This window comes from Tursiops truncatus, chromosome 14, assembly GCF_011762595.2.
Source record: "Tursiops truncatus isolate mTurTru1 chromosome 14, mTurTru1.mat.Y, whole genome shotgun sequence".
Lineage (NCBI taxonomy): Eukaryota > Metazoa > Chordata > Mammalia > Artiodactyla > Delphinidae > Tursiops > Tursiops truncatus.
This window is the reverse complement of record NC_047047.1, coordinates 81,581,509-81,606,139: the sequence shown is the minus strand read 5'-3', so window position 1 is coordinate 81,606,139 and position 24,631 is coordinate 81,581,509. Positions and strand designations below refer to the sequence as shown.

The window sequence follows — 24,631 nt, the reverse complement described above, 5'->3', positions numbered from 1 at the left end:
CGCCCACGGCGCTCTCCTGTGAGGGATGCTTTAAATTTCCGGCGCCGCGGGGAAGGGGCTTCCAGTACCTGCGCGCAGCCCCATCTTGACGAGTCGTACGCAGCCATGCTCTCCGTCCGTGTCCCTCTCGCCACCATCGCTGACCCGCAGCAGCAGCATCCCCTCCAGCTCTCGCCCATGAAGGGGCTCAGCCTGGCGGACAAGGAGAACACTGTGAGCGCGCAGGGGCGAGGGGCGGGACAGGGCGGCGGGGTCCTGAAGGACGCGGGCAGGCCTCTCACCACGCGTCTCCCTGCAGCCCCCGTCCCTCAGCGGGACCCGCGTGCTGGCCAGCAAGACCGCGAGGAGGATCTTCCAGGAGCCCGCCGAGCCAGTGAGTAGGCGGGCTGGGGGCGCCCGGCGAGGGGGCGCTGCAGGCAGGCGGTGCAGGAGGAGCCTGCTCTTGGCGCCAAAGCCTCATTGTCTCCTCGCAAACCCTACCCCCTCCCGGGCCCGCGCTGCTTTCCCGCCAAAGTCTCTTCCCGATCATTTACTACTTTACACATCTGGACATTTTCCCATTATGTCTCTACTATAGTCCTGCTCTGTTATGTACAGAACCCATGTGTGACAAGCGACATACATTAAACCGCATGAAATTCCCGATAATTGGACATACTTTGCTTAAAAAAAAAAGACAGTTTCGTGGTTCGCCCTATACTTAACATTTGCCATCCTTTCTCCCCCAGCAGAACCCTAAGCTATCTGCCCCCAGTGTGGAGGAGGAACCACTTCTGAAAGAAAACCCCCGCCGCTTTGTCATCTTTCCTATCGAATACCATGATATCTGGCAGATGTATAAGAAAGCTGAGGCTTCCTTTTGGACAGCTGAGGAGGTAATCGGATTCAGGAGCTAGGAGACTTAAAAGGCAGTTGGAAGCATTGCCCCTAACTCTAGAGGAAGACCCCTGCAGTGCCGGTTATAACTTTCCTCGTGTTCCTCTTGGGAATGCTTGCCCACAGAGGGAGGATATTAGATGTTCTCCCTGGCAAAGTGCGTGAGGGGTATATTAATCAAGCGATACTAGTACACTTAAAGTTGAAGAATTACGCATATGTGTGAGGTCCTGCACGTTTGAACCCCTTGTGAACTTCTGTACTCCAGGTGGACCTTTCCAAGGACATTCAGCACTGGGAAGCCCTGAAGCCTGAGGAGAGATATTTCATTTCGCATGTTCTGGCTTTCTTTGCAGCAAGTGATGGCATAGTAAATGAAAACTTGGTGAGTTTCCAAAAATAAAGTCTACTTTTATGCATTTCAAGACTTAAGAGAACTAATAATTTTCTTTTTTCGTCTTTTAAATTTTTCCACACTGAATGTGTATATATCTGTAAGCTAGTATTTATATTCCATGGCATTTCCTGTTCTATACTATACTTTGCAGTTATTTCGTCCTTACGGTATTTTTTCCCCCAACTGTAGAGAAGCTCAAAGACGATGTTCAGTGGTAGTAATAGATCTACAGCCCTGGTAGCTATCTATTTGCTCTCCTTTTTGTGGCTTTGCTGTTTTAATAATTTGGTTGCATATATGTCTTGTTGAGTGCATCCTCCTTGCGATGAATTAAAAAGAATGAATTGCTATTTCTACCTTATGATGATACAAAAGAGGAAGTGTGACGCAACCAGTGTTCATTGACTTGAGTTGCTGCTGGTAGATTTTCCTTAAACTGACCTTTGTGTTTTACCACTAGGTGGAGCGGTTTAGCCAAGAAGTTCAGATTACGGAAGCCCGTTGTTTCTATGGCTTCCAAATTGCCATGGAAAACATACATTCTGAAATGTATAGTCTCCTCATTGACACTTACATTAAAGATTCCAAAGAAAGGTGAGTATTTGGGTGGTGATATGCCAACATATTTAGGATTACCAATTGTTACTTTTTGAGATCGTACAGGGATAGAAGAATGACTCTAAAATGACCAAGTCAAAGAAATTCCTAGCACCCATGGTCCTGTCTGCTCTGAAGAAGAGGCCTAAATTCACTTTACTAGCCAGTCACTTAAAAACAAAGTTATGAGGTTACTCCATTTTCTAGAGGTGGAAATATAGTGCTGAACGTCCAACCTAATGCCTTCTAAAAAACATCCCTAGAGGCTGTGTCTGATGCCCTAAAACCTAGGTCTGATAGTTTTCACGTCTGGCAAAGCTGTCAACATACAACTTGAGCCTGGGGCAGGGTGGAAAGGGTGGAGGATGCAAAGTAAAACATAAAACTTGCCTCGTAAGGGGCTGTAACATAATATAGAAAATAAGACCTAGGAGTATAAGTAGAGGAATTACATGATAGTGCAGAGGCAGCTGTGAACCATGAGATTAACTTAGGCACACAGCTGTTTGCCTGAAATTATAGTTTATATTGGAGGATAATAGAGGAGAAATATAGGTAGCCTCGGGCCTATTTCACATTTTCAAGATTGACTGGAAAGGATGGGAGAGTTAGAAATGGGCGTTTGAGTAGTCTAGATACTAAGGTCAGCTTCAGGACAAGAGCCTGTGTAGAACAGAAGTGGTGAAGCTGAAGAGTAGCCTCTTGTAGATGACTTGGAAGAAAGTGAAGAGGGAAAATGAGTAGTGACTTGCAAGCCTAGCCGGATTGAGGCGATTCATTGGGGGTAAAAAGATTTGAACATGTTTGTAGACAGAAATGAACAAAGAAAGTAAAGGTAGGGGCATGATGGGGATACATTACCAGAACAGGTAGGATCAGGACGGCCTGGTGGTTGAGTTTTGAAAGCCAGGGAGAGGCGAGACCCAGGTTGACATGGAAAGAGAATGAAAGGAACCCAATGGCCTGATGACCTTGGCTTCAGAAAACAAGGTCATCTGGGAAGGACAAGGCTGGACTGGGGAATCTGTAGACTCCCAAGGTGGGAATGGGGAGGAAGAGAGTAATAAGACCAGGTAAGTGTAGGGCCAATCGATTTGCTTTTCTGGCCTGGGATCAACATTGTAGCATAGAATTATAGCTGGAAGCAATCTCAGGTTGTTTAGTTTATTGGCTTTAATTGCTTTATTATATACTTGTGGCATTTGTGGCCCAACTAATTAGCACAATGATAAGAGTGTGGGCATCTATTTAGGGAGATAATGGTCAGCATAGCTTAAACAGTCCTAGCAGTTAAGATTTTATAGTTCTTCAAAGTTAAAGGTAGGGCCTTTGAACCTTGTCATGACCTGGACTTGAAATAATTAAGCCAATAAATGCTCTTGGTGTAATAGACTGAGTTTTCATGTTAGTAGATCTTGGGGCTCAGTGTGAACGAATGGATGCCTAAATTTGTATTAACATAAACCAAATGAATGTTGAGATTTTTGAAAACACTGGAGGAAAAAGCAAACAAGTAAAAAGAAAACATTTCGGTTTGAATCCCAAATTGGCCTTGGTCCCAATGCTCTTACCCAGAAGCTTAGGATAGGAGGTCTCTGCTGGAATTGTTGATGCTCTGTGTGCCTACAGGGAATTTCTCTTCAACGCCATTGAGACAATGCCTTGTGTAAAGAAGAAGGCAGATTGGGCCTTGTGCTGGATTGGGGACAAAGAGGCTACGTATGGTAAGGATACCTTGGCCCTCCTTACCCCTGAGCTTCGTTTTCTAAGTGATGTTACTGGTTTGTTCCTATGAACACAAACAGATACTCACTAGAAATATTTTGGCGTTAACTCTAGGAGAACGTGTCGTAGCCTTTGCTGCAGTGGAAGGAATCTTCTTTTCTGGTTCTTTTGCATCGATATTCTGGCTCAAAAAACGAGGACTGATGCCCGGCCTCACATTTTCCAATGAACTTATTAGCAGAGACGAGGTGAGTCTAGTTCAGATGACAGGCTGACCTGCACCCCAAACACCTACAACCCTGTGTTCACTGGAGGGAACCCCAGATGTCAGATTGCCTTAAATGCACATTGAACAAGTGGCTTCAACCATATACATGCTTGGCAGAGAAAGAAATACTTTAGATAATTTGCTGAAATTATTTTACTCATATTCTCAATATACATAGGTATTGCTCTATAGGTGATGGGATTTTTTTTTAAGGGAAGTTTTATTATTTCTACCTGGTCTTCTGTGTGATCCTATTGTACTTCAAAGTTAGTTGGTGAGCGTCTCAGTGAATCTATTCTGATCCAGTATATGTCTTTGAATGCACTTGGATTAAAGTGCAGAAGGAAAAGTGAAGGTGCCCAGATGTTCCAGTGTTAAGTCCCACCAGCAATGGGATTTTTTTTTTAATTTAATTTATTTATTTTTGGCTGCATTGGGTCTTCATTGCTGCATGCAGGCTTTCTCTAGTTGCGGCGAGCGGGGGCTACTCTTCGTTGCGGTGCGCGGGCTTCTCACTGTGGTGGCTTCTCTTGTTGCGGAGCACGGGCTCTAGGCGCGCGGGCTTTAGTGTGGCTCCCGGGCTCTAGAGCGCAGGCTAAGTAGTTGTGGCACACGGGCTTAGCTGCTCTGCAGCGTGTGGGATCTTCCCAGACCAGGGCTCGAGCCTGCGTCCCCTGCGTTGGCAGGTGGATTCTTAACCACTGCGCCACCAGGGAAGCCCAGCCCTGGGATTTAATGCACTAAGACTTGCAGACTTGATTCACTCGAAATTGCATTCCCGATTTCCCAGACATTAGGTTTTAAATCTAAAAACTAACTAGCCTAGTCAGAGTTTTGCCTTTCCTGCTGGGAATAGTGGCGACAGTAGAGCTCAGGGCTCTAGAAAGAATGCTCTGAGTGCAAGTTCTGCCCAGTCCTTTGCCACCACACAGAGCAGCGAGGACCAGACCTGGCCTGCTGTCCTCTAGGGGGCAGCCCTAAGGCCCCTGGGTGGGACTGAGCCTGCCTAGGTGACACAGCAGCTGAGTCATCTTCCCTTCCACATCTTCCCTTCTTAGTCTGGCCACGCAAGATGTATAAGGAGAATACAGACCAGCATAAAGCAGTTTCCTATTCCACGTTAATGCTAGAAGTCTGCTGGTTTGATAGTGACCTTAAACCTTTTCTTCTAGGGTTTACACTGTGACTTTGCCTGCCTGATGTTCAAACACCTGCTACACAAACCTTCGGAGCAGAGAGTTAAAGATATCATCGTCAATGCAGTTAGGATAGAACAGGTGGGTGGCGCGTGGAGGCCTTGTGCTTGCTAGAAGACCTCTTGATACTTCTGTTTAATTGAGAAGCTGTGTTCTGGTCCCTAGGAGTTCCTCACGGAGGCCCTGCCAGTGAAGCTCATTGGAATGAATTGCACTTTGATGAAGCAGTACATCGAATTCGTGGCAGACAGACTTATGCTGGAGCTGGGTTTTAGCAAGGTAAAGTATTGTGGGTAGCCCTCTGGTTCTTTCTGAAACTGGTGTTCCGTATTTATGTTTTGCTGTGAACCTTTTCAGGTTTTCAGAGTAGAAAATCCATTTGACTTTATGGAGAATATTTCACTGGAAGGGAAGACTAACTTCTTTGAGAAGAGAGTAGGCGAGTATCAGAGGATGGGAGTGATGTCCAGTCCGACAGAGAATTCCTTTACCTTGGATGCTGACTTCTAAGTGAACTGAAGATGTGCTCTTAGTTTGCTGATTTTTCTTCTTTTCCTTCTCATCAAAAGAGAAGAAAATCAGCTACTTGAACTGTATTAACCAGCTACACCATAAATCGCCCATAAAGTTCATTAATGGCATGTTTAAAACTGTGTAGCTACCTCAAAATCAATCCTGTTAATGCTAGTGGGGTCACCTAGATTGAAAGCGTAGACAGAAGCTACTCGGATTCTTACGAAAGATCTTGTCCATGTTTGGCGTTTGCAAGCAGGCTGGCTGTACGTGACTTCACCCTGGCTCTTAACAGCACCTTCCTTGGCCTCAAAGTGTGGGGAGTCAAGTGAGTTTGATCCAGCAGGATTAGATAGTTACTACCACGAGGCAGTAGGAAGACATCAGACACACTGCTTCAGATTTTAAAGCAGATTTTAAAGTTTACTTATGATTTGTATATAAAACTGGCACTTTACACACAAATAAACATAGTTTGTACTGTCAGGGTGAAGGCTTGATTTAACCTACATTTGTTGGTTTCTACACCAAATACAAAAGTTTTCTGTTTACCACTAACAGCCAATTCAAGGTTTACTAGGTGATCAAAGTAGGTTAAGCCTGTGTAAACTAAGGGTGTCGTTTTTATTCTTTCTTTCCTTTGATGAATTGAAGAGCTCTTGAACTCAATCCTGTGCACACTTAGGTATCAGTATCAGCCAGGTGGTGCCACAGAGAACACAGGCTGGTTCTGTGTTCTGTAGCCCACGTTGAGTATCACGGGATAAGAGATGTGGAGAAAGGAGACTCTTAGGTCATTAGGAACTGAAGTGTGATCCGGACTCACTGTGGGCAACCTGGGTGTGCCTGAGGGGCGGTATCATTTAATTTCTCAAATTGTATGTCCCTCAACTTCAAGTTAGTATGAAAGATCCTTGAAGAGTTTTCCTAGCTGGGATCCAAGATATTAACTTCGTAAATTGGTTTTCAAATTATCCTTGAATGAAAGGACCCACGTAAGATCTTTCTCCTATTGAGTGGTAAAACCAGGACTGAAATTGCTTCTCCTAAAAGTTGAGTGTTTATTCTGATTTTGTTTAATTTGTGTGTAAGTAGGTACTGTTGACCTAACCATTTGTACTTTACTTTCAAGTTAGAAAGTTGTTCTGCTATATTTTTTTTATATCATATCTGTAGTTCATACTTTTTTTTTTTTTTTTTCCTCTTTTCCTTTCTTTCTTTGCAATACGCGGGCATCTCACTGCTGTGGCCTCCCCCGTTGTGGAGCACAGGCTCCGGACGCGCAGGCCCAGCGGCCATGGCTCACGGGCCCAGCCGCTCCGCGGCATGTGAGATCCGGACCGGGGCACGAACCCGTGTCCCCTGCATCGGCAGGCGGACTCTCAACCACTGCGCCACCAGGGAAGCCCTGTAGTTCATACTTTGAAATAGTTACCCAGTATTATTTTGCAGTTCATAATTGATTGAGTGAATATTGTTCAGTGCAATTGCTCCTAGGATTTGCCTAAATGTGAACATCATCTACTGGATTCTTAAACTTCAGTAGAAAGCTAGTGTTCTGTGAATAATTAATACATGTTCCACTCAAATATTAATTTCAGAAGAAAGTATGGACTTAATAGATATATTTAATAGGGCTAGTTTGAATCAATCTGCCTTTATGTTCCCTCCCCCTCCAAAAAAGATGTTACGTGGAAGGTAATGCATGACACACACCGATCCTTTGGCCACGTTTGTTAACATATTGTGTTGTGTGTTGGCTGACCACTGGCCTGTTCTGTCAGTTTTCTTCATTTATTGTATTAATATAAATGGTAAAATAGTCAATTTAAAAATTTCTGTAATATGGGACCCTTTTCTACCTTTTAAATTATTGTTATAAAGTTAATCTAGATTTTATGGTTCTTACACTTGTGCAACACAAAAATAAACACTTTGGCGTTGTCAGGTACAGGTGGCACTTGGAAGCAGATTTTCGGATTCTACCTCCCATTAGCTGTGTGATACAAGCACTAGCTTCTGCCAACTAAGACTCGGTTTTTTAATCTGTTTAAAGGGAAACTTTTTGTCTAAAGCATTTCAAAGTCCTGATATTGAGTACTGCACAAGTGTCAATGATTTAAATAAAACCGTTCTCATGTCAGTTCCTTGATAAAATTTGCATTTCAATTCAGGAAGAAAAAGCCAGGAAGTTTTCATAAATACTGAACAGGAGTTCATTTGCTTTTAGCAGTTCTGGGGAGGGGACTTTCCTCATGCCTGTCCTGGCCCAAGTATGTGGGAAGCAGGTTCACTTGAAAGATGATGCCCCAGAGCATCTGCCACAAACTGACCTATAGGGGCTCGGGTTGGTCCCTCTTGTCTATAAATGCCCTTTCCTGGGGCTATCCCACCCACCTTCACCTGTCCATTCCCAAATTAGCAAATTATTCATTGTGTGTCATCACTTCAGACATGCAGTTACTCATTGAGCGAACAGCAGCTGTCTTGCTGGGCACTGTTCTCTGTCAGGTGGGACCGAGGACGCAGCCACCCTGTGCGGTTTAGGTTTACTCGAGGAGGAAGCTGGATGCATAAGTAAATCCTGGTGTTAGATGGCGATGTAGTTCGGAGCCAAACCAGGGAAGGCACCGCAGGGAATGCTAAGTGGGTGGGAACCTTTAGGAGCCGCGTGGTGACATTCCTTTTCCGTGGTAGAGGTGGGGATTGGGGGTGAATCTTACTGATTGTTGTGCTCCTGCCTTCCTGCGCTGTTGCATTAAGAGTCCTCCTCTTGGGGCTTCCCTGGTGGTGCAGTGGTTGAGGGTCCGCCTGCCGACGCAGGGGACACGGGTTCATGCCCCGGTCTGGGAAGATCCCACATGCCGCGGAGCGGCTGGGCCCGTGAGCCATGGCCGCTGAGCCTGCGCATCCGGAGCCTGTGCTCCGCAGCGGGAGAGGCCACAACGGTGAGAGGCCTGCCTACCGCAAAAGAAAAAAAGAAGAAAAAAAAAAAGAGTCCTCTGTTTCTTCTATGAAGGAGAATGTTCCCTTAGAAGGCACAAGTTTTAGCCGCTCCCTATCTCAGGGAGCACGCAGCCTCCAAGGATCGGCCCTCAGGGAGTGGCTGGTGGATGTGATTAATTTGAGCTGGTATTTGGGGCTGGATCGTGTCTTGGGTAGAAGTGTGCTGTGTCCTGGAGGAGTCTCGTGGGCAGCTTTGCCTTTGCACCCCAAGGGCACTCCGTGCCTTTATTATTTGATTCATAGTGTTGGGTTGGTCGCACCATTGGGTACTTTCCAGGCAGCCGTGCTCTAAGGATCATCAACTGTTAGAACAGCCTCCCAGTGGGCAGCCCAGGGTCGTGTTTTTTCTTGCCATCCATCCACCTGTGCCAGCTGCCCGTGGCCTTTCTCAGACACATCTCCGTACTTCACTTGGAGGGGCCTGCGTCAGAGTTAGTGTGGTCAGACCACTGAGTCTGAATTGCCTCTGGTATTAAAGGCTCAGGGGCCCCATCCCATACCTGCTGAATCAATCTTGGGGTGAAACTAGGGAGCCCACAATTTTAACAAGTTCCCTTTGGGAGGTTCTCAGACATTTGAGATTGGGATGGACTCCTACACAGTTCAGACCAGTGGTTTTCAGCTCCGGGTGTGCACTGCAGTCATTCACAGGCTTTAAAAAGCCAGTGCCTGGATCCCACTTCGCAGTTTCAACTGGATGCGCTTCCTGATTTGGGCTTCAGATGCATAGAGCCTTGGCACTTACGCAGGAGGCACATTTCATCACACCTGAGCCCTGGGGCTGTGCTCACGTGGTGTGGCCAAGTCCGGCTGCCCATAGCAGAGCTGTGAGAGGCTGCCTTTGCCTGCTGGGCACTGCCTGGCCTGGGATCCAGCCTGGAGACGGGCTCTGTGCAAAGCCGGAACTAGATGGGTATTTGCAAATGCCATCTGGCCAGCGAGCTTCCGGAGATCCTGATAATGGTTTAACTCTGCAGAGCAAGACAGTCCCAGCCCCTCAGTGAGTGGCTGCAGCTTTGAGGCTACAGGATTGCATGGCTTGGCCGATTCAAACCAGAGAAGACTTTGATAGGACCCCCCGTCACCCAACCCTATCCCCTTCTGTAGAGGAGGCTTCCCCTCCTGGTGTTGTACTCTCTGGGCACTTGGGAAAGAACACCATCAGTGATGTCGCCTTGTCATTCCCTGGAGTGGATTCAGTAACCACAACCTCCTCAGCTTGGTTCTAAAGACTAGAGTGGTCCAGCAAGATGGTGGGCTGAGGCGCCCTAAAGCCTCCCGTTCCAGACGCCTCCCAGTGAGAAGCCACAAACGTTAGATGGGCAATGACCTCCTGAGAAAGGGGGATCCACAGGTGCTGGGTGGGAACCTGTGCTTGGAGCAGCCCTTAGAGAAATCAGAGGATGAAGGACCAAACACCCTTGGGTTTGGAGGGAGGGATTAATCTGTACTAGGGGGAGTTAGAACCAAAAGAGTTGCACAAAGCAGGATCCTGGATGAAATGGAGACTTAAGAAATAATCCCACCGGCCCTGGGGGAGAGGCTGAGGGTGTTCATGTTTCTGGGCTCTGAAAAAATCAAAACCCTACGTAAGCCTGTGCCTCTCAGACTTGGGGTCTAGGAACTCACGAGAGATACATACTCCCAACCAAACTGCGCATGATTCCCACGTTACAAAACGTGCAGGGAAACAGACCACATGATTGTAGGAACAATGGGTATAAGAATCTCAAGAACTTACGTGCATAAGATAATGTGTGATCAAAGAAAATGAAGTCAGAAGGAGAAAAACAAATACCGTTATATATATATAACGTATATGTGTGCTATATATATATGTGTGTAACGTATATGTGTGCTAACACATATATATGGAATCTAAAAAAAAAACATGGTTCTGAAGAACCCAGGGGCAGGACAGGAGTAAAGACGCAGACCTAGAGAATGGACTTGACATGGGGAGGGGGAAGGGTATACTGGGACGAAGTGAGAGAGGCACCTAGAGGGGTGGGAGGGAGGAGATATGGGGATATATGTATATGTATAGCTGATTCACTTTGTTATAAAGCAGAAACTAACACCATTGTAAAGTAATTATACTCCAGTAAAGATGTTAAAAAAGAATCAAACCCCAAAGAACAGAACTATAAAGAATAGGCAGATTTTTAAAAAGAACCAGCTAGAATGTCTAGGAATACAACACTACTGGAATTCAAGCTCTTAGAGCTTTAGAAAATATCCTGCTTAGTAAGATTAGACACAGCTGATGAGTTAGTGACCTGAAGGGGTGTAGCTGAAGTAATTATCTGAAGGTCAGATGTGGAGCGTAGAATGGGGTTTTTTATGGAATGGACAATGTCAAGGTAGTAATGCAATTTCCCAGAATTGACTCGTCTTCACAATCCAAGTCCAAGGATGCCTCACCCTCCCGTGTCCAGGTGGTACCTCAGAGCGAGGTTCTGGGACCAGTGTGGGCTGGGCAGGTGTGACCTAGTGGCCGCTCGTGATGTGAGCGGTGTGAGTTTTGCAATTTGGCCGCACTGACCTGGGGACAAACCAGCTGAGGGCTTGAGGCCCTGATGGTAGCATGTGAAGAGACATGCGGGGCTGGTGCTGGACACACGTGGCTATGGAGACCAAGACCCTCTTAGTTTGGGCGTTGGGGCTGAGCCTTGCTGGGTGTGCTTGACCTGAGGATTCAAAGGACCTGCCCGAGGTTGCCTGAGACCCAGAGAAGGCCTGTAACTCTGCACCCTCTGAATCAGGTGGAGAATGGGGAGGGGAGTTGCCGTCCCTCCCGGCTCTAGGAAGATGGAATCTGCTTCGGGAGTGGGTAGGGCCTTGGAAAGGCTCGCTACCCCCTCTTCCTGCCAGACTGACCCCTGTTGCCCACAATCAAAAGTACCTTGACCACAGCCAGTGGAGTTCCAGACTGCCTGCACGGAGGAACTGGTTACTGCCAACCAGAGCCAGGCTTAGGACTCGAGTTTGGTTTGGACTAGGGGCGGTCCTGTTTTCCCCGGCCCTGGAGTTTAGGGTACAGAGAATCTGGGGCTGCTGCAGCCACCCCTCAGCCATGAAGTAGGCCTGTATGCACAGTGGGTCCCACACACGGGAAAAGAGGGCTGATTTACAGAGAAACAGAGTCCTCATGACTTCATTTTCTGGATCCAGCCATACTTGAAGTCCACACCCCAAACTATTCACTTAAGTAAGCCAATGAATTCACAACAACTCACAGCCCTGAGTTCATTTGATCCACACCACCCTGGGGCAGCGAGGATTAGACCCATCTTACAGATGTGGCCTGGAGGCACAGGGAGGTCACATGCCTTGCTGGGGAAAGCACGTGGATATGGATAAACAGTGGCCGACCTGAACTCAGGTGTCCTGGCCCCATGGCCACCCTCTTGTCCCTTTACTAGTTGGGAGCTCTTGTTCCCCTTTATGAGGCACCCAGGCCTCCGCCCCGGTCCCGCGGAGGCGCTTCGAGGAGGCACCTTGTCCAGGGGACTGTGTCCTCGATCCCCTGGTCCTGCTTTCCCTGTGTGCCTGGCGCGGTGCGGAGGCTACTCTCTGCCCTCTCCTTGTCCCCGTGGCCCTGTGGTCTGCCTGGGCAGGAGCCTCCCCTGTTTTGTCTGTAAATCAGAGAAGTTCATCAACAGCCCAGGCTTTGGACCCAGGGAACCACTGCCGGCTGGCTTCTACCCAAGTCTCCCAAGTAAGGTTGCAGCGACGCGCCCTGCACTGCACCAGGAAGGCTGAGGAGAGAGCCGGGCACTCACGGACTTAGTAACAAGGTGAGTGGGAGCAGTGAGTGACCTTGGAGGTGGAAAATGGCGAGGTTCCAGCTGTTTCCAGAAAGCGTCTGGAGGCATGGCTGCCTGTGTGAGGTCTGGCTGTGCCTTCCCTCCTTCCCCTTGGGGTGGGCAGCCTCTCCTGCAGGACCCCAGGACGTGCTCCTGCCTCAGAAGGCTTGCGGATGGGCGCCCTGGTCTGCTCCAGCCTGCCTTGGGCCAATCCCACAGGGATTGCAGTTGCTGAGCTGCATTTCCTCACCTCGGCGAGCCTGTTTCTGTCACTGCAGGGACAGTGGCAGCAAAGACTGGTTTTAGAAATTGTCACCGTGAGAACTCGGTAACTATAGTGCCTGGTGTATTTTTTAAACAGCTTTATGGAGATACAGTGTCAATGGTTTTTAGGCTACTACAGACTTGTGGAACCATCACCACAACCCACTTTATAAAGAGACCCCATACCCAACAGCAGTCCCTCGGGTTTCCCCTCCAACCCCCAGCCTTGGGAACCAATGATCCATAGTTCTGTCTCCACCGGTTTGATTTGGCACATTTTTGAGACGCTCGGTAAACAGAAGTTATTAATGGAAAAGGCACTGCATTTTCTTTCTAAGACATCATTTAGAATATTAGACGCAGCAAAGAGGGAATGGGTCTGCCTCGCAGAGACAGATTTGATTTACGTTTCAGAAAGCTCTTCTTCCCTTGGCATATTAGAAAAACATTCTGCATTAAAAAAAAAAAGATTCCTGACATTGCCTGGAAGGGAACTTGGCCGACTGAAATGCCAAGCCTGCGAGCTGGCTGGTGGGCCTTCATTCCAACACTCCCTGGATCATCAAACATTAACCAAGCCCTCCTCCCTCTGCTGGGGGAGGGACGTTCCGAAGGCCAGGGGTCAGAAAACCAGGCCCCGGGGCCAAATCTGGTTTGCTGCCTGTTTTTACAGACTCTGAGCTAAAAATGTTGAAGAATGTATCAAAAGAATATTTCATAATGCATGGAGATTATGTGAATCCGCATTTCAGCACCCCTGGATGGTTCCACTGGCACATGGCCACATTACTGGTTTATGTATTGCGACAGAGGCTGCATGGTGTGTAGGGCTGAAATATTTTCTCTTTGGCCCTATCGAGAAAGCATTTGACGTCCTCTGAGTGAGACAGGACCTTGCTCTTGAGGGATCTACAGTCGAGTCAGGAAACGGGAAAGTGGTAGATGGTCAGTAGTGGTGGGCTGGAGCCAGCAAGTACCCACTCGAGCTGGTTATTAAATTTTCAGGGATTTTGGGAGTGTATTAGCTTGCTAGGGCCGCCATAACGAAGTACCACAGACTGGGCAGCTTACACAACAGACGCTTATTTTCTCCCAGCTCTGGAGGCTGGAAGTCCGAGATCGGGGTGTCAGCAGGTTTGGCTTCTCCTGAGGCTTCTCTTCTTGGCTTGTGGATGGCCACCTCCATACTGTGTCCTCACGTGGTCAACCCTCGGTCTATGTGTGTGTCTTAATCTCTTTTTTTTTTTTTTTTTTTGTGGTACGCGGGCCTCTCACTGTTGTGGCCTCTTCCGTTGCGGAGCACAGGCTCCGGATGCGCAGGCTCAGCGGCCATGGCTCACGGGCCCAGCCGCTCTGCGGCATGTGGGATCTTCCCGGACCGGGGCACGAACCCGCGCCCCCTGCATCGGCAGGCGGACTCTCAACCACTGCGCCGCCACGGAAGCCCTTAATCTCTTCTTCAAAGGATGCCAGTCAGATTGGGTCAGGGCCATCCTTATGATCTTATTTAACCTTAATTACTTCTGAGGTATTGGGGGTTGGGACTTCAGCATATAAATTTGGGGGCAGTGCTCAATTCAACCCATAACACTGAGCTAGTTGTTAATTAAAGCCATTACTAAAAACTAAATTACATAAACTTATAATTAGATAAATTAGATTAAAGCGGAATATGATAAACATTCAAAAGTCTTACTACCTGTTACTATCATCCATGCTGCTCGGGCTGTTTATATCTGTCTGGTGGAAATAACTGCATAACAGCACGTTACTGGGCATCTCTTTCCAATTCCATGACCAGTGACATCACTTTGGTGGCTCAGAATCAGCTTTGGTATTTACAGCATGGAAACTGATCAATGCTACAATTCGGGCTCCCCACCCAGAGAGCCGATTGTTACCTTTTCCAGCACACCACGGGTGCGAGATGCTAAGTGCCGAGGCAGAGGTCAGCCCAGGCGTTGCGGGGCTCAGAGGAGGAGGCCAGGCCCTGGGGAGCCAGGAAAGGTTTCACGGACCAGGGGATGCTGAGTGGCACCTTAGATCGTCTAGGGGTGGGCCAGGCAGGGGGAAGAAGGGGTGACAAGGGTTTGCAAAGCCCTGAAGCAGGAGAGCGTAACTGGGTCTGGGGAGATGGGGGAGGTGATGACAGGGGTGGTGCATGAACCACCTGGTGGGAGAGAAGAGAGGAGCTTGAAAGGGGGGGTAGGGCAGGCCCTGGGGCACCAGGCTAAGGAGGTTCTGCTTGCCCTGGCGGTCATGGGGAGCCGTGGAAGTATGTGGAGCCATCCGGAGGGGGACGGACCAGGTTGGTGAGGGGATCGCTGACTGACTGCGGGTTTGTGGTCGTGCCTGTGTGTGGGGTGTGGATGCAGGGCCCCGTGACTTGCTTCCTCTGTGTCCTCTACAGGTAGAAGGTAGAAGGTTCTCCACGAATGCTCGCTACACGGCTGAATCATCCCATTCATTTTGAAATCTCTAACAGGGGACTCTGCCTTCTGTCTCCCATTAGAGTTGGAGCTGGAAATTGCCTAAGTGTCAAGCAGAGGGAAATGGTTAAAATAAATTACAGGCTATCTACTCAGTAGAATGCTAACTAGTCATTATAAATGGTAGACATGAAGGCTCTGTGGCAACATGGAAAGCTGCCTCCAGAGTAATGGGAAATGAAATAGCAGAACATAAAATTATAAGTATACTTTGGTTACAGTGATATAAATGATAAAGAAATACACGTACATCTGGATAAAGACGGGCGGTATCACAAACGGAAAAATGAAATCAGGGTGGTGGGAGGGAGGGCAGTTTTCCTTTCTATTCTGTTTTTCTGTTTCAGTTTTCCTCTAATGAATGTTGAAGAGTAGTTGCAGCAACTAGGGCAGCACCTACCAGGTGGATGGCTGTTCAGCCCCGGGAGGAGCTCAAGGCAGAGGGGTGGGCCCCGAGCCTGGGGTGCTGGACCCAGCCCTGGAGTTGCAGCTGGAAGCGCCAGGCATGTGGAGGCCGACGAGCTGGGGCTGCATCCCGTGGATGTCATGCCACTTGCTGGGCCACGCTGGTGACTAGTGTGTGCACCCACTCCTCTGCAGTGATCTCTGCATGCTACTTAGAAGGCTCGGGATCTGGCTGGGAACCAGGAGTCAGTGGCTTCTGTGGTAAGGGCTGGCCAGGGGTCAGCTCGAAGCCCTTTTCAGTTCAGAGAACTGAGCCCAGCTAAGTCCCGCTCCGCTGTGTACAGGCCGAGCTCAGAGGGGTTCAGTCCGCAGATGTCAGGGCCCGGACTTCAGGTGGGGTGTTGGGCCCTCTGTTCCCCCACCTCCACCCCCGACTGTGTCCTCCACAGGGCTTCGGAGAGCTAGTGCCAGCCAGCCACGCTCAGTGACAGGTGTCGTGGGCTGTGCTAGGATGACGTCCCTTTGTTCATGTGGCCTCTCCAGGGAGACTGTCAGCTCCCCCCGGGCAGGACCCGTCTCCTTCGCATCCCTGGTTGCTGCCAGCAGAGGCAGGTGGAAGCTGAATCCTTGAGTGGAGCAAGCCTGCTGTCTGCGTGTGGTCTCGAGTCAAGGGGGCATGGGGTTAAGGGTCTTGTGCTCCAGGGTCACAGGGAGGACGTGTAATTGGCTACAGGGAGGGAGAGAGTAGGGAGCAGAAGAACCCCCTACGTGCTCTTGGGAAGGAAAGAGCAGGGGGCCAGGGGTGGGGGTGCTGTTCCAAGGTCACAGACACTGAGCACAGGCGAGGCAGACATAGCAGTCGGGGGGAGGGGTGAGGCGTGGGGCGGGAAGGCCATTAATTCCAGGCCTACTATGTCTCCCCTGGGCTGCAGGCGCTGGGGAGACAAGCAAGCACAAAGCAGATGAGGCCCAGGCCCTTGTGGAGAGTGTGTGCTGCTGGGGAGACAAGGCCAACCACTCAGGGATGTGCGGTAAGTCAGGCCGTAGCGGTGCCCTGGGGGCGCGGGCGGGGGCGGGGCACGTGCTCTTTGTTGTGTGCCGTCAGGGAAGGGCTCTCCGAGGAACTAGAGGAGGAAGTGGGGGACAGACCACATGGTTAAAGGAAGAAAGCGTGTTTCCAGCAACCACCAGGCAAGTGCAAAGGCCCTGAGGCAGGAACCTCCGTTGTCTTCGTGTGATCAGAGCAGCCTGAGGGTTGGGAGACGGGGTCAGATCAGTGGGGTTTGTGTGTGTGCGTGGAGGGTCTCGTGGGTCCTTGTAGGCCAAGGTAAAGAGTTTGGCTTTTGTTTTAGGGATGAGAAGCATGGGAAGCGGGGGATTAGCCTTCCATTTTATCTATCTATCTGTCTATCTATCTGTCTATTTGGCTGGGCCGTGCGGCATGCAGGATCTTAGTTCCTTGACAGGGATTGAACACGTGCCCCCTGCAGTGGAAACACGGAGTCTTAACCACTGGACCACCAGGGAAGTCCTCCTTCCATTTTAAAAGGAGCACTCTTGTTCCTGTGTGTCAGGCATCAGCCAGGATGTCCAGTGGAAGCAGGAGACTCGCTCAGAGGCTGTTGCACCTGCCCAGGTGAGGTGACGGCAATGTGCCCGGCTCGGGGAGGGCAGCAGGGAAGGTGGCGGGCACGGCCAAGTTCTGCCTGGATTTTGAAGACAGAGCAGATGGGATTAGCTCAGGGGCTGCCTGTGGGTGTGAGAGGGTAGTGAAGGAGGGTGCCAGAGCAGAGCACTTGGAGACACACACGAGAGGCCTGTCCTGGGCAGGTTACCCTTGAGATGCCTGCTAGGTACGCAGGCACGTGCTGGACAGGCAGGTGAGAACAAGGGACTGGAGTCCAGGGAAGAGGCCTAAGCTGGACACAGCACCGCGGGGGTCTTTGAAGTCATGGGACGAGTGAACCCCAGGAAGTGCGTGTCGACGAGGAGAGGAGAGGGCAAGGACTGTCCCACGAGACTGGAAAAAGGGGCGCTTCCAGCAAAGGAGGAGGGGGGCCAGGGCGGCCAGGGGGGCGTCGTGGGTGAGGCTGAGAGAGGTGCGCCGGGTCCCGAGGGCAGAGGGACAGGGTGGCTGTGAAGAGCGCGAGGCCTGCGCCCGCTCCCTGGGCTGCTTTCCTGCTTCCGCCGTCTGTGGGTGCCCCCCGCCTATTCCTGGGGATGCAGTGGAGAGTCTGTCCCCCTGCAAGGGCACCTCTGCCCCCACCTGGTCCAGGCCCAGCTCCTCCAGCCTCTGCTGTTCGGCGTGTGGTCAGAAGGGGCCTCGTGGCCCGTCGGGCCTTCAGCGGAGTGAACCGGAGGGAACTGTGGACAGCCACGCGCCTCCCCCACCCCGTGGGCCCCAGCGTGTTTGGGGTCTGAGAATCCACGTTCCTGGGGAGCAGCAGTTTGGGCCTGAGTGGTTTTACCTGGGGTGGGGGGAGGACAGAGGAAGGGTCAGCCTTCATGACCTGTCAGCCGGCACTGCCAGAACACCAGGCAGGGGTCCGGTGCAGGGCCTGAGCCCCTCGGAGTTTTCCCAGATCCCAGTCTGGGTTTCTTTATCCTTCTTGGGTCGTGTTGTCTGGCTTCCTCCCCACCTCAACCCTGACACTGCGTTCCCTAGACACCAGGACCTTTGTTTTCTTTTCCCTAACGTTTCTATGTTGCTCACCATGCACTATTCTAAGCACTTTTCATATACTGACTTATTCACTCCTCACACTATCCCTTTACAAGCGAGGGACCGGAGGCGCAGAGAGGTTAAGTCACTTGCCCAAGGTCACACAGCCAGTAAGGGGAGGAGCTGGTATTTGAGCCTGGGGCAGCCTGGTTCAGCTGCTCTGAACCTTCACGTCTGTCGTGCTGCCCCCTTGTGGCCCCTTCAGTTCTCACCTGTGTCCTCTGGGCTCCGCTCTGGAGGCTGTTTCTCAGTCCTCCCTTTGCCTCCCCCATTCCCCCCCTCCCCCTGCGCTCTCTCTCTCTCTCTCTCTCTCTCTCTCTCTCTCTCTCTCTCTCTCTCTCTCTCTCTCTCTCTCTCTCTCTCTCTCCTGCAGGGTTTTCCCCCAGGGTCTCTCCACACCTGTCTGTGGAATCGAAACTCTCACCTCGACGCAGGTTGAGTTATTCAAGTAAGCTTCTCCACCTGGGTGTCGCACCGACACTCCCCAAACTACACCCCCAAGACGCTCACCATCTGCCGTTTCCTGGCTCTGCGAACGGCACCCACAACTCTCCAGGTCAGAAATCCCCAAGCTGGGGGATCTGCCTTTCCTCATGTGGCCAGGAGGGGGAGCCTCCCACCCTCCCTTCTCCCTCACCCGCACCCGCCTCGGCCCCATCCTGCGGATCCGCTCCCAGATGCTCCCAGGCAGCCCGTCCTAGTGGAGATCACGGCTGGCCGTCTCACCTGGGTTCTGGCCGTCTCACCTGGGTTCTGGCCACACTCGGTCAGGCTGCCTTTCCGCACTTTGCCCTCCTCCAATCCGTTATCCACATAGCCTGCAGATGATCTCTTAGAAAGCAAATCACATGATGGGTCCCCCTTGCCCTCACCCCGCGGGAGCCAAGGCACCTGCTGGCTTCACCGTGCCACCCTGCCTGACCAGCACTGAGCCTTAGGGCTTTCCCACCTGTGCCTGGATCTCACCACCTGTCCAACTTCTGCTTTTTCGGGGTTCAACCTCCAGGTTACTTTCTCAGGGCGCTACCCAGACACAGTGGGGCTGTGTTCGTGTGGCTGTGAGTGTTTATAATACAGAATTGGATCTGTCTGTCCCTTTTGTGACCTCCCCATCCCATGGGTGTTGAGTCCCCTGAGGGTAGGGATGGGGACTAATGTGTCCACGGTATCATCAGCCAGCACTGGCACAGGCCTGGCACTCTGGATTCTCTCAAATGTTTATTGAATGAATAAATCAATGAAGGAGCTAGTGAGTGACTGACCTGGGGGAAGCCGCTGTCTGTGACCCAGTAGCAGGGCAGTGGGGCGGTGAGTGGCACACTAGTGGGGATTAATCGAGATAATGGTTGCAGAGGCGCTGGCCCTGGAGGGGGTGGTCGCTGTCTCCACTCCCCATTCCCTTCCCGCTAACGGTGACTGCAGGTGCTAGGTGGATATTACGGCCATCCCTCCCCTGCATTCACAGGACCTTGTGGAGACCGTCCTATGACCCGGAGCTTCAGGTCTTTAGAGCCGGACACCTGAACCGTGGTGGACTTCCTTCCACAAGCGTCCCCAAGCTCTGGGCCGGGCTGTGCTCCCTTCTGTGGATGCAGGGGGGATGGAGAAGCAGCGAGCCCCCGAGGCCTTGGGTTCCTCAAAGGTCAGTGACGAGGTCCCACACCTACTTGTTAGTGCACAATGTATCTCACATCTACTTGTTAGTGCATAATGTATTGCTTTCTCAATTTTCTTTGGAACCTGTGCTCGTCCGGATGTTCACAGGATGTGGTGGGAACCGAGCTTTATGAAGCTGTTGGCAGAGTAGCATTTGGTATCCCTGTGGTTCTAGAGGTTTCTGGGGCCTCGAGGCTGGGCTCCAGCTGCAGACAGCCACCTGCCTTCTCAAGCAGTCGGCTTGTGAGCCCCGCAGCTTCCTCGTTCCAAACACGTGAGTGACCTTATGATTCCGGCCCTTCCGTGATCCCCAACAAACTCCCGATCACCTAGGAGACGCCCGTGATGTCACGCCCTGCCCACTGGGTCCTGACCTTGAGTCCTGTTGGGGGCATGGGCAGGCCGGCTGCTCCTTTTCTCTAGTGGGGGTGGGGGTGGGATGAGGGGGGCTTTTGGTGTCATGCTGAGGGACCTGAAGTCTCCCTAAACCCGCTGAGTTCTAGCTGGGGAGTGACACGCTCAGGTGTGCATTTCAGGCAGGTTGAGGGTCATGGACGAGAGCCGCACCTTTCAGTCTTTCGTTCACGTCACAGGGGCCTGGTGTCCACCCCACAGCCAGCGTGTCGTGAAGCAGCAGTCACTCTTACCACGCCTGATACATTCCAGCGTTTTCTATCCTCTTCTCTTTCATTTGTTTTTCTGACAATGCTGCTTGCAGCTCTCCCCATCGATTTCCTGCCTCCCTGAATGTTTTTGATGTGCAGTTTGAACGGCACTGGATTGGCGAGAGGGAGACGGGGGCAGGAGTCCAGCTGGGGAGTGGCAGGGGCACAGGGCTGGGCCCTGGGCAGACCGAGCGAAGGTTCTGCACGGCAGGCTCTGGGCCCCAGGGCGTGCACACCGCCTTGATTCCCCGGGCTCAGCACATCCCCCTCAGGAGACAGGAGACGTGGGGCAGCTCCCGAAGCAACAAGAGGGGGCCTGTTATTGTGCCGCGTTGGGGATCCAGAAGATGTGGTTTCATAACTCAGACACGCTGCGTGGTGTCTGAAAGTCATTTCATTAAATGTCGAGTGGAATCAAAATAGAAATTACATCTTTGGGACAAAGCCCATTGAGCCAGGAGCCAGGCATTCTGAAATGGAACCAGAATAGTCTCCCAGAGGCTGGAGCTGTGGATCCAAGGCAGCCCTGTCTACACGGCCGGCTTCTCCCTCTCTGGCTCATCTGAATCCCCGGATGTGGCAGCTGGTCCTGGAGCCCAGTCGGCTTGCAGGAATCAGAGGCAGCCGAGGTGGAGATGATGATGACAGCGGCCCCTTGTCACACACTCCTCGGTACCTGTGCTGAGCTGAATATCGCTGATCCCCACCCGTCATCTGGGAGGGACACTTCTTACATTTGAAAACACTAAGGCTCAGGGAGGGCAAGGTATTGGCCTGAGGCCACACAGCTGGTAGAGGCAGAGGGGATTTGAACTCCAGAGGGGCTCCCATGCCCACCTTCCTTTCTGTGTCCTGAGCTTCCTCTCCCCCCTTGCTCCTGGTTTTTGCAACTAGATGACCAAAGTCGATTAAATCCGAATGTCTGGGGGAAGGGCTTGGGCATATTTAAAGCTCCCTGGCAATCATAATGTGCAGTAAGGGCTGGGGACCACTGCTCTTGAGGGCAGGGAAGCGTTATGAGTGGACTTTGTGTCTGCCCTCTGCTGGGTGGTCCATTCAGCTGGTGCACGAGAAGGACCCTCTTCTGCAGGCCTGGTAGCCCAGACCTTGCAGCCCTGTGAGCTCGTCCATCCCACACACCACCCCCAGGTGTGTGCTCATCCCCCCCATCCCCAGGTGTGTGCTCATCGCCCATCCCTGTCCCCAGGTGGGCCAGGTTTGGAGTGCTGGAGAGCTGGGGTGGCATAGGAATGGAGCAGACCCTGAGGTGTCCGGTGAGCCCAGAGGGGAAGGGGGAGGGGGGCAGTGCAGGGGCTTTGCACCCACCAGGTGGAGTAAGGACATTCCTGGGCATTGCTTTTCTAATCCATTACTTTCACTTTTGTATGTATTCTTTCCTTCTACTTAGGTTGATTTTGTTTTTCTTATTTCCTACTTTGGATACATAATTTATTTCCTTTTTTTTGGTTTGCTTATTTAAATGTAAGTTTTTAAAACCACTTTTCCTGTGAGAACTATTTTAGCTGGATCTGGTATGGGGTGTTTTCCTTATCATTATTTCCACATATTCTGCAGTTTGGGTTTGGGCTTCTTTGACTCACGAGCTAGCAGAACTTTCCTCCCTCAAGATGGCAGCTTTTTCCCCCCAGGCTTTGTCATACATTTTTAGTTTTATTGCCCTGTGATTAGAGAATGTTTTACATTGTTTCTGCGTTTTGGAATTTGAGATTTTCTCCTTGTTAGTTGGAGTGATTTTATTTTCCTGTTTTTCCCTAGCTTTATTAAGGTACTCTCGACATACAGTAAGCTGTGCATATTTAATGTGTACTATTTAATAAGTTTGGACACATGTACACACCCAGGAAACCATCACCGAAGTCCAGCTGGTTACCATCTCCGTCACCTCCAGTTTCCTCACGCCCTTCTGTAATTTCTCCCTCAGGCTCTTTCTTACCCTCAGCCTGTCCCCAGGCAGCCACTGGTCCGCTTTCTGCCAGTGTAGGTTCGTTTGCATTTTCTAGAAATGTATATAAATAGAACCTGATAGCTGATTGGTTTTTTGAATTTAAAAAAATTTATTTCTCTTTTGGCCACCCTGCGTGACATCCCTGACCAGGGATTGAACCTGCGCCCCCTGCAGTGGAAGCATTGGAGTCAACCACTGGACGCTCAAGGAAGCCCTTGATTTCTTTTTCGACTGGCTTCTTTCACCTACCATAACTATTTTGAAATTCACCCAGTTGTGTACAACCAGGGTTCATTCCTTTATATTACTGGGTAGTATTGCGTCGTATGGACGTACCACATGTATTTATCTGGTCACCTGTCGATGGACATTTGGGGCTTTTATGAATAAAGCTGCTACAAACATTCACGTAGAAGTGTTTCATGGATGCTTTCCTTCCTCTTGGGCAAATAACGCAGATGCAGAATGGCTGGTGATGTGGTAGGTGTATGTTTAAGTTTTAAGGAACTGGCAAAGTGTTTTCCAAAGTGACTGGCCCTTCTACATGCCCCTGAGCGCGGAGAGCAATGTGAGAGTTCTCGTTGACAACTAGAGCTAGTGGCCAGTCTTCTTAATTTTAACCGTCCTAAGTGGGGGTCAAGTGTATCCCCCATAGTTTTATTTTATTATTATTATTTTTTAAATTAATTAATTTATTTTTGGCTGTGTTGGGTCTTCGTTTCTGTGCGAGGGCTTTCTCTAGTTGCGGCAAGCGGGGGCCACTCTTCATCACGGTGCGTGGGCCTCTCACTATCGTGGCCTCTCTTGTTGCGGAGCACAGGCTCCAGACGCGCAGGCTCAGTAGTTGTGGCTCACGGGGCCTCGTCGCTCCACGGCATGGGGGATCCTCCCAGACCAGGGTTCGAACCCGTGTCTCCTGCATTGGCAGGCAGATTCTCAACCACTGCACCACCAGGGAAGCCCCTCCCCCATAGTTTTAATGTATGTTTCAATAATGACTGATGACTTTGCACATCTTTGCTAATTTGCTATTCAAACGCCTCGTCTTATTAAGTTGTAAGGGTTATTTATGTTCTAGATACCAGTCCTTTGTTAGATATATGATTTGTGAGTATTTTTTCCAGTCTGTGCCTTCCCTTTTCATTTTCTCCACAGTGTCTTGAAAATCAAAGTTTTTTAATTTTGGTGAAGTTGAACTTCTTTCTTTCTTTTCTTTTTTTCTTTTATAGTCTGTGTTTTTTGTGTCTTGTTTAAGAAATTCTTCCCATGCTAAGATCATGAAGATTTTCTCCTGTGTTTTCTTCTAGAAGCTTGGTGGTTTTAGCTCTTACCTTTAGGCCCATGATCCTTTTTTTTTTTTTTTTTTTTTTCTTTTTTGGCCACGCTGTGAGGCGTGTAGGATCTTAGTTCCCCAACCAGGGATTGAACCTGTGCCCCCGGCAATGGAAGCGCCAAGTCCTAACCACTGGACCGCCAGGGAAGTCCCCCATGATCCATTTTTTTAGTTAATTTTGTCTATGGTGTAAGGTAAGGTTTTTTGTTTTGTTTCGTTTTGTTTTACATATGGCTCTCTTTTATGCATTTTCTGAAAGGAGAAGTGGGATATGCCGGCTCCTCTGCTGTGTTTGAGTTACAAGGCCCCATTCCACTGGGATTTCTTTAATTGGCACGTTTACATTCTCCAACGGGGTGGAGTCTTGTGAAAATGTAAGATAAATTACAGAGAAATAAATAGACTAAATATTTGGCATATCTGAGTGTCATGTGTTAAATTGCAGCCTAGCCGTGTGAGACTTCCCGGGCTGGGTTTTCTTCTCTCTGAGTCTTTATTCTGCAGACAGAAGGAACTCAGTCTCTCTGTCCACCCAGCTGGTCACCTACGAGTCGACCCAGAGAAGTGGAGAGGGCACGGGCTGGAAACAGACTGAACTGGATGTGTCCCTAGCTCAGGCCCTTACTGCCCGGCCGTGGTTTCCTTACTGTAAAGCAAGAGTAGGGCAGGATATCTGGTCTCCCACGCCACACAGCAGTCGGGTTCTGGAGTTTTCCTCCACTTTTTCTTATTCCCTCCCCTCTT

General features: G+C 50.2%; 1 protein-coding gene across 9 annotated transcripts; it reads left to right on the top strand.

Moving 5' to 3' along the window:
* Nucleotides 1-79: 79 nt before the first annotated feature.
* On the top strand, nucleotides 80-22,726 carry RRM2 (ribonucleotide reductase regulatory subunit M2). 9 transcript variants are annotated; one of them, XM_073791594.1, is made up of 13 exons: nucleotides 80-213; nucleotides 299-373; nucleotides 729-875; nucleotides 1,145-1,261; nucleotides 1,734-1,867; nucleotides 3,500-3,594; nucleotides 3,710-3,843; nucleotides 5,036-5,140; nucleotides 5,225-5,338; nucleotides 16,478-16,576; nucleotides 17,012-17,181; nucleotides 19,733-19,909; nucleotides 22,705-22,726. In XM_073791594.1, exons 1-13 carry the CDS (start codon nucleotides 106-108, stop codon nucleotides 22,709-22,711), a joined length of 1,482 nt encoding a protein of 493 aa, XP_073647695.1. In that variant the 5' UTR covers nucleotides 80-105; the 3' UTR covers nucleotides 22,712-22,726. The 9 variants fall into 9 exon arrangements, with proteins under 9 accessions (XP_073647695.1, XP_073647693.1, XP_073647694.1 ...); XM_073791592.1 differs by lacking the exon at nucleotides 22,705-22,726 and adding an exon at nucleotides 20,032-20,162; XM_073791593.1 differs by lacking the exon at nucleotides 22,705-22,726 and adding an exon at nucleotides 20,032-20,089 and having other exon boundaries at nucleotides 732-875.
* The last annotated feature ends 1,905 nt before the right edge of the window (nucleotides 22,727-24,631 follow it).